The following is a 10,116-nucleotide window of genomic DNA, read 5'->3' as shown; positions in this document are numbered from 1 at the left end:
TTATGAATAAGCTCAAAATTGTATACCCCATCTGGAGAAATATTCATTCCATGATCAAGAACAAATCTTCTGGAATCTAATGACAACGTAGTTTTTGATCTTTTGTAATTGGATATTTTATTTTCTGCCTCAGCTCTATCACTTAAAAGGCACTTACCAATCAAAAGCGAAATAGGAAGGCAGTTTTCTCCACAATCAATATCAATCATACTCTTGTTTTTAAAATGTTTGATATCATCCATGACCATCCCTGCAGGTTTATAATTTCGTCCTCTACCCTCCATTGGATGAAAAAGATAAGCTCTAATCTGCAATACATCTGTTGAGTCGAACATTTCAGTGCTCTGATGAACCTGATGATTTATATTATATTAATTTTTTATTACAATTAAGAAATAAATTAAATAATGTGAGACATACCTTCTCCATGTTTTCCAAAATCACTTCTGCAGAGAGCGTATTCAAAGAACGCATACCAATGAACAGAGCCTTTTCTGTAGGTTCCTCGGTCACAAAGATCTGCAAAAAAAAAATTAAGAATTCTTAGTATATCATTCGAATTATCTTTCATGATATTATAAACTGATTGATGTAGATTTTATATTTACCCTAAGAATCACGGTGTCATCACTGGATTTAGATTCCTTCTGAATTTCATGAATTGCAGCATTAAATCCACTTTCCATCCAGATTCCGTTAGTAATATTTTTTGGTTTAATCATACGAAAGTTAATTATCAGTTGAGTCATTTTGTAACGTTCGTTATAGTTTTTTGATTTGTTTATTATTTTAAGTAGAGGTTGATCGTGTTCCGTATCATCGGTTTCATTTAAAGTTTCAGTATTCACATGTCCAGTTCCTGTTTGCACAATATCGTTGCTATTTTGAATTACTTGATTGTTCTGATGAAAACTGTTTTTAGAATTTTTATTGCACAAAACAATCTCATCATTATTATTTGTTATCTGTTCTTTATTTGATGAAGTGGATGAAGTCAAAACTATCGATATATCTGTCTCACTTGTTAGGAATTCATTATCAATATCCTTATTATTATCACCAACATCATAATTAGTTTCGACTTCCATAGTTTGATGATCAATTTTACGTTTTTTGATAGGAGGTTCATTATTATCAGTCTCTTCCTCCTTATAAAAAACGATTTTACGCACTGTATTGTTTAAAGAGTCAGTAATTGTGTGTGTCATGATATTTTTGAGAAATTCTTGTTTCTCGAATTCTTCTAATTTTACACCTCTTTTCATCTTGTCCAAAATTTTCATTGCAATGTCTTCCACCAAACACTTGTATTGGTCCTCAATTAAAAGTTGAATTAACTCTCCCACACTTTTACTATCCAGAACAAATTTCACTACATCATCCATTTCAGAAGATTTAGAAAGAAGATTGAGAATAGCAGCAAACTTATTACTCATACTTTCACTGATCGTTATTGATTATCCTTGCTGAACTGTCCAGAAGACTGATCAATTTTCACTGTGACACAATCTTAAATAGATTCACAAATGTACGGAAAAATTATATGACACAATAAATTCACACATACTCTTACAAAATTCTTCAGAAAAATTTTCCAACTCAAAGGAAAAAAGTGTCGAATTACTCTCGAACTTTGCAAATTTACATGTGTGAGAAATATATGAACTATGTAGACAAAGAGAATTATGATCATAAAAGTTTCCTTTCTCACACTAATATACTTTCCTGGAAAAGCATCATTTGCGAAAAATGAAATTGGATACTTTTCCTTCTTTGTGTGCACTTGGACATGTTTCGAACCTGTCGTGAAGATGTTGTGGGAAAATACATTTTCGCGATCGCGAGCTTTTCTTGGAATCCCACCTGAAATATGATCCGTTGCACACGTGCATTAAAAAAGTCTCACATAAAATGCAAAATCGTGAAATAATTTCCTGGAAAAAATGAAACTTGAGATCTTCCTCTGCATGGAAGAAGCTTTTCGAGATCGTACTTTTCTTGGAAAAAATAAATTCCTTTCCCACGGAAAAATGAAATATGATTTTTTCAGCATAAGAAAATGCAAAATTGTGAAATAATTTCCTGGAAAACATGAATGAAATTTGAGTTTTTTTTCGCTTTGCATGAACATGTCTCAAACATGTCGAGATATTGCATTTACATGATTGTGACTTCTTTCTTCGAAAAATCTATTCCTACTTGAAAATTTTCATACATACTCATATGTGTGTAATAAAAAGTGAACAGGTAATATATGTAGATGATTTTCTGAATACAATTATTAGATGTCGACACACATTAAAAGTGTCAGTTATCACCTAAAAAGTTTAAAAAAATATTTTACTGCAAAGAAAAATCTAGAATTCACTTTTAAAAGTTCATCTTGAAACAAAAGTTAAAAAAAAAATTGTTGCAAAAAAAAATTCTAGATATACTTTTAAAAGTTCATCTTGAAACAAAAGTTAAAAAAAATATTTTGTTGCAAAGAAAAAAATTCTAGACAAACTTTTAAAAGTTCATCTTGAAACAAAAGTTAAGAAATATTTTGTTGCAAAAAAAAATTCTAGACAAACTTTTAAAAGTTCATCTTGAAACAAAAGTTAAAAAATAATTTGTTCCAAAAAAATTCTAGACATGATTTTAAAAATTCAAGTTGAAGCAAAAGTTAAAAAATATTTTGTTGCAAAAAAATTTAGACCAACTTTTAAAACTTCATGTTGAAGCAAAAGTTAAAAAATATTTTGTTGCAAGAAAAAATTCTAGATATACTTTTAAAAGTTCATCTTGAAACAAAAGTTAAAATATATTTTGTTGCAAAAAAATTTAGACAAACTTTTAAAAGTTCATGTTGAAGCAAAAGTTAAAAAATATTTTGTTGCAAGAAAAAATTCTAGATATACTTTTAAAAGTTCATCTTGAAACAAAAGTTAAAAAATATTTTGTTGCAAAAAAAAATTCTAGACATGATTTTAAAAATTCATGTTGAAGCAAAAGTAAAAATATAATATTTTGTTGAAAGAAAAAATTCTAGACATGTGTTTAAAACTTCATGTTGAAGCAAAAGTTAAAAAAATATTTTGTTGCAAAAAAATTTAGACAAACTTTTTGTTGGCGCCAACACAGGAAAAGGCGCCAATTTAGGTCAGCGCCCCAAGTCGCCAGTGGCGGGTTCTCCAAACTCATCCGAATGACTCATCAATGAGTCATCATTGATCATGGACCGTTAATTGTCACTTTGTGAAAAAAAGCTCTATGCAAATACACGCGAAATTGTATTCAGCCCAAATTTCTTTAATTACTTTGAATAAATTCGTCCAAAGAAATAAAGAGTGTTTAGTGAAGAGTTGAGACGTGAGTGGATTAGATCCAGACAGTGAAAGTGGTTTCTAACCAGAGGAAAACCCAAAAAGTGTGGAGGTGTCTTGCTGGACAAAGGAGAAGACAAGGAGGCTTTATCACCTTCAGCCCGTTGACCTTCTCACCAGATTGGCTCCTAATTTGTCTAATTTCTTCATTTATCTATTTATTTCAAAGGTGAGGAGTGAGACACAAACTCCAAGGGGCTTACCATTGCAGTACAAATATACTTTTCTTTTTTCACATTTTATTTTAAAGGTGAGGAGCTCACAATTAAAGGAGTAGAGGTTCCCCCAGGCTCCCCTTATCTAATCAATTTGCTTTACTTCATTTTATTTCAAAGGTAAGGGCTCCTTGACCAAACATTTGACCTTCTCACCAGATTGGCTCCTAATTTGTCTAATTTCTTCATTTATCTATTTATTTCAAAGGTGAGGAGTGAGACACAAACTCCAAGGGGCTTACCATTGCAGTACAAATATACTTTTCTTTTTTCACATTTTATTTTAAAGGTGAGGAGCTCACAATTAAAGGAGTAGAGGTTCCCCCAGGCTCCCCTTATCTAATCAATTTGCTTTACTTCATTTTATTTCAAAGGTAAGGGCTCCTTGACCAAACATTTGGTCCTTCGTGGGAAAGCAGCGCCAGTCATTACTACAATCCACTACATACTGTCACTAATTGAAAATGTCATCAGAAGAACGACAAGCTCTCGTTGCATCCCGTGGCGGATACAAGTCAAAGTTCACCAGAGTGAAGAACACCGTTCACAAATATGAGAAGGATGACACACTCCTGACCTTGCCTTCAGCACTCGCCGAGATTGATCGCAATCTCGACCTGATGCCTGCTCTCCGCAATAACATTGAAAGAATTTCCGAGCGTATTATCTACCTTACAGAAGGCGCAGAGGAACAGAAGGTCGAAGAAGAGAGTCTCCAATCACTACTGGATGAATTTGATATGTATGATGAGAAACTGATTGAGTTGAGAATCCAGGCAAAGGCAAAAGCCCCATCTTCTGACAGTGTAGAAGGCATGTTAAGCTATATCAACACCAAGCTTGACGAACAACAAATTCAACATGAGGTGGAAAAACGCATGGCAGAAGAAAGGTTTAAAATGACCCTGGAATTCGAGCAAAAAAAGTATGAGGTCACCCTCAACTTGCTGGTCACAGAAAACCAATCATTTCTTACATCAAGCCCACGTTCCAGAGATGCACCTTCACATGCGAAATTGGAACCATTGACTGTTCCTGATTTCAGCGGCAAATACACAGAGTGGACAAGCTTCAAGGAGTTGTTTTTGGCCATAATTGACAGGAATACAACTCTAACCGATGCTCATAAGTATTACTATCTGATGAAACACCTGAAGGATGAAGCCAAAATGGTTGTTCAGAACATACCAGCGTCTGCCAACATCTACAGTGTTGCATGGAAAATATTGATGGACAAATATGACGATAAGATGAGCATTGCAATGAGTCACATCAAGTCATTCCTGAGCATTCCAAAAATATCTGAACCATCTGCTGATGCTATGAGACGTACTCACGTAACTATGGATTCCGCAATTCAGGCTTTGGATGCATTGGACATGAAAAATCGAGATATTTGGTTGATTTACATTGCATTGGAAAAGTTGGATTCTGAAAGTAAAACTCTATGGTCAAGAAGATGCTATAAGAAGATTCCCACCTGGCAAGAATTTGTCGATTTTCTCAATGAACGTTACAAGACGATGGAAATGGCCAATCCCGGCAAACCCTTATCGTCAAAGAGACAGGAGGTGAAGTCCAAACCGAAGTCAGCATTATCGGTAACCACTTCATCCGGTCAGAAAAACTCGGATAATGCCACTCCAGGCAATCTGTGCGCTTCCTGCGGGAAACCCAATCATCGCACAGTGAAGTGCTACAAGTTCAGAGGCCTAAAAGATACCCAAAGGCTTGAAATTGTGCAACGCGCCAAACTGTGTGTGAACTGTTTGGATCCTGGGCATCCAGTGGAAAGCTGTCAATCGTCAGCATGTAAGCAGTGTGGAGAAAAACACAGCACCTGGCTCCACCTGGCTTTTCATCCCAATAATGCTCAGATCCCACAGACAACAACCGTAGCTACTGTTCACCCAGATCCACCATCGCCTGCTCCAGTCACTACCGACACCGATCAAACATGTGGATCAGCTACAAGATTTACTCTGAAATGCACCACTACATCTTCCTTTCCCACTGTCTTACTGGCTACAGCAGTAATCTGCGTTCGGAATGATGAAGGAGAACAAATTCTGTGCAGAGCTGTATTGGATTCCGGTTCTCAAGCTAACATTATCACCGAGAAGATAAGTCAGATGCTGAAATTGCCCAGAAGGAAGACCACTTGCACATTGGAAGGAGTAGGGGGTCATGAAGCTCCATCAAAATATCAAACCAGTTTGAGTTTTGGCCCCAGAGGTTTCAATAAATGGACTGAGACGGATTGCATAATCCAAGAGAAGATCACTGGCATTCAACCCTCAGCAAAAATCCCTACTGAGTCACTTCCAATTCCTCCGAAGTTGATCATGGCAGACCCACAATGGAATAAGCCCCAAGTCATTGATATGCTAATTGGCGGACAACATTATTGGGATCTAATCATGGATCAGACTATTAAATTGGGACCTGGATTACCTATCCTGAAGCGGAGTGTATTTGGATGGCTTGTGGTCGGAGAAGTCTCATCTAGTCCAATTACAACCAAAGTGTGCAATCTCACAACCCTTGAGTCTATTGATCTCAGCCTCAAGCGGTTTTGGGAAATTGAAGACGTGACTGGTCCCGCTAAACAGAGAAAGGAGGAAGATGAAGAGGCAGAGAAGTTTTTTTCCGATACTGTCACCAGAGATCCTGATACAGGCAGATTTGTCGTGCATCTTCCTTTTACGGACAAAGTGAAGGAACTGGAAAATAACTACTCGAACGCTGCCAAACAACTTTACTTTCTCCAGAAAACGCTCAAAACCACACCAGGAATGAGTGATAAATACCAGGAGGTATTCGATGAATATGATCAACTCCACATCACCGAAACCGTCCCAAAGGAAGAACATTCAAAGAAGGCATTCTACCTCCCTCATCATGGTGTTTACAAAGAAAGTTCCACTACCACGAAGCTTAGAGTTGTCTTTAATGCCAGCTCCAAAAGCAAATCCAATGTCAGCCTCAACGATACTTTGCTTACCGGTCCCGTAGTCCAGCCACCGCTCATTGAAATTCTCTGGCGTTTCCGACAACACAGATATGCTCTTACAGGAGACATCACCAAAATGTACCTGCAATTTTTGGTAACTCCTGAGCATAGAGATTTTCACCGATTTCTGTGGAGGAATCTTCACACAGGAGAACTGGAGCATCGCCGCTTTAGAACTGTGGTTTTTGGTGTTGCCTGTTCACCATATCTGGCAACACGGTCTTTGGTTCAATTAGCCATGGAGGATGGAGACAAATTTCCGGAAGCTCAGAGGGCAGTGAGGTCTTCCTTTTATGTAGATGATTGTCTGATCTCTGCACAAACAATTAAGGAACTTCAGCTAATAAAAGATCAACTCACAGATCTTCTTCAGTGCGCAAGCCTTCAATTGTCAAAGTGGACATCTAATGCGCCTGAGCTTTCTGGAGATGGAACCATTAAAGATGTCGGAGCCAACCAAGAAACAGCCAGCGAGCCCGTGAAGGCTCTTGGACTCTATTGGGATCCCGCTACTGATGAGTTCAGCTTCAAAGTGTCATGTGACATTGATGGGGTTCCAACAAAACGACAACTGCTTTCAGTTATTGCGAGGCTCTTTGATCCTATGGGAACACTCGGTCCGATTGTGGTAAATGCAAAGTGTCTTATGCAGACTTTATGGAAGCTTCAGTGCGATTGGGATACGCCACTACCTGAGTCAGTGGTGGATGAATGGCTTTCGTTTTTGGAATCTTTGAGAGATATCCCAAAAATCAGAATCCCACGTTATGTCTCGGAATTCTCCAAGGTCGCTAAATGGGAGGTTCATGTTTTCACTGATGCAAGCAAGAGGGCTTATGGTGCCACGATTTATATAGTCACAGAGGATTCTTCTGGGAATCGTTACTCGTGCCTCCTAACAGCCAAATCTCGTGTCGCACCAGTGAAATTGGCAACCATTCCCAAACTGGAACTTAATGCTGCCGAATTGGGTTCGAGACTTGTGAAATCGGTACGTGAATCACTCAAATGCATGGATTATTATTGCTGGACAGATGCCACCGTCGTATTGTGCCAGATACGATCACCAAACAACCGAGAAGCGTTCGTGAAAAATCGTTTGAAAATTATCTTGGAACACACTTCTGCGGAAAGGTGGCGTCATGTGCCCACGGCACAAAACCCAGCTGACCTGATTTCGAGGGGGACAACAGCGGAGTACTTGAGCCAATCATCATTGTGGTGGAATGGGCCGAAGTGGCTCCTGGATCCTCCTGACAATTGGCCTAGTCAGGAAGTTGTACTGGAGCAGAAAAGCACCTTGGCAGTCACTATCCAGTGGCCAACTCCACGTGAGTACCTTCTTAATAGATCTAATTCCTTTTCATTTATTCGAAGAGTTATGGCATGGGTGAAACGCTTCATCACGATCTTCAAGAACAAATATGGACGTCCCTCATTGCATACTCAACCCGTTTTCACTGGACCATTACAAGCTGTAGAAATCAAGCAAGCAGAAGTTACCCTCGTTAAGCTTGAACAGCTTGAATTTTTGGCCGAGGACATCAGGACGTTATCTGGCAGAAAACAGAAGGAGCTCTCTAAGCCATTGCGCCACCTAGGCGCATTCTTGGATTCAGATGGATTGATGCGTGCAAGTGGACGGCTCGACAATGCAGATCTTGAAGAAGATGTCAAAAAACCAGTCATTTTTCCTAGCGGACCGCTAGCGAAACGATTAGTGTATCACACCCATCATCAGTTAGCACATGCTGGACCTACCCACATGCTTGCTGAATTAAGGAGGAGATATTGGCCACTTTTTGGGAGACGTGTGTTGCAAAATATCTACAAAGGCTGCGTCCTGTGCTCCAAACGCAAACCCCATCCTTGTCAACAACAAATGGGACCCCTACCGTCTCCGAGAGTCAACTTTACCAGGCCATTTGAGTCCGTAGGAATCGATTTTGCTGGTCCAATTTTGATAAAGGCAAATCGTCTTCGTAGATCTCCCACCATCAAGACCTATGTCGCTGTTTATGTATGCCTCGCTGTCAAGGCTCTTCACTTGGAAATCGTCAGCGAGCTCAGCACTGAGGCATTCTTGGCATCCTTCCGGAGATTTGTGGCCAGGAGAGGGACTCCAAAAATCGTCTATTCCGACAATGGAACCAATTTTGTCGGTGCAGCCAATGTTCTGGGAAAGTTTCTCTCGGAAAGTACCAATCAAAACGCCATCATCGATGCGACCTCTGGGGATGGGATCACATGGCAGTTTATGCCACCTCGATCACCTCATTGGGGTGGATTGTGGGAGGCTGCGGTGAAAGCGCTGAAATACCACTTCACCAGAGTTATTGGGCCAATAGCACTCACATACGAGGAGCTCGCAACCGTAGTTACTCAAATTGAGGGTGTATTGAACAGTAGGCCTTTGACAGCGATTCCTAGTACTACCCCTGAGCCTACTATCCTTACTCCGGCGCATTTTCTGCTGACGACTCCAATAACAGGTCTTCCGGAATGGAACTTGAAAGAGATTCCCCATCTGAATCGTTGGCAAATGATCCAAAAAATCTATCAAGACCTCAGCGCGAGATGGAAGAGAGAATATCTGGTCTCACTGCAGCGCAGAACTAAGTGGACAAAGGAAATCACCAATATTCAACCTGGCGATGTTGTCTTGTTGCTCAATGAGTGCACACCAGGAACATCTTGGCCACTGGCAGTGGTCACTCAAGTGCACCCTGGACAAGACGGGAAAGTGCGACTCATCACCGTCAGGACGATGAAGGGATCCTACCAACGAACTGTGCAAAATGTGGCCAGACTTCCTATCGCAACTCAGGACACCGAGAATGAGGAAATTGCCAGCTTTTTTCCTGGGGAGTGTGTTGGCGCCAACACAGGAAAAGGCGCCAATTTAGGTCAGCGCCCCAAGTCGCCAGTGGCGGGTTCTCCAAACTCATCCGAATGACTCATCAATGAGTCATCATTGATCATGGACCGTTAATTGTCACTTTGTGAAAAAAAGCTCTATGCAAATACACGCGAAATTGTATTCAGCCCAAATTTCTTTAATTACTTTGAATAAATTCGTCCAAAGAAATAAAGAGTGTTTAGTGAAGAGTTGAGACGTGAGTGGATTAGATCCAGACAGTGAAAGTGGTTTCTAACCAGAGGAAAACCCAAAAAGTGTGGAGGTGTCTTGCTGGACAAAGGAGAAGACAAGGAGGCTTTATCACCTTCAGCCCGTTGACCTTCTCACCAGATTGGCTCCTAATTTGTCTAATTTCTTCATTTATCTATTTATTTCAAAGGTGAGGAGTGAGACACAAACTCCAAGGGGCTTACCATTGCAGTACAAATATACTTTTCTTTTTTCACATTTTATTTTAAAGGTGAGGAGCTCACAATTAAAGGAGTAGAGGTTCCCCCAGGCTCCCCTTATCTAATCAATTTGCTTTACTTCATTTTATTTCAAAGGTAAGGGCTCCTTGACCAAACATTTGACCTTCTCACCAGATTGGCTCCTAATTTGTCT

At 39.5% G+C, this 10,116-nt stretch overlaps 1 protein-coding gene across 1 annotated transcript; it reads left to right on the top strand.

The window, feature by feature from the left end:
* The first annotated feature begins 4,044 nt into the window (after nt 1–4,044).
* Nucleotides 4,045–9,549, top strand: LOC129808505 (uncharacterized). Its single transcript, XM_055858282.1, has one exon. It carries the CDS (start codon nt 4,045–4,047, stop codon nt 9,547–9,549), a length of 5,505 nt encoding a protein of 1,834 aa, XP_055714257.1.
* Nucleotides 9,550–10,116: the final 567 nt, after the last annotated feature.

This window comes from Phlebotomus papatasi, chromosome 4 (genome assembly GCF_024763615.1).
Source record: "Phlebotomus papatasi isolate M1 chromosome 4, Ppap_2.1, whole genome shotgun sequence".
In the NCBI taxonomy this organism is placed as follows: Eukaryota; Metazoa; Arthropoda; class Insecta; order Diptera; family Psychodidae; genus Phlebotomus; species Phlebotomus papatasi.
This window is presented reverse-complemented; position numbering and strand designations above follow the sequence as displayed.

Excerpts from the sequence above, each read along its gene's own strand:
- LOC129808505 (XM_055858282.1), top strand. The coding sequence starts at position 4,045 with ATGTCATCAGAAGAACGACAAGCTCTCGTTGCATCCCGTGGCGGATAC.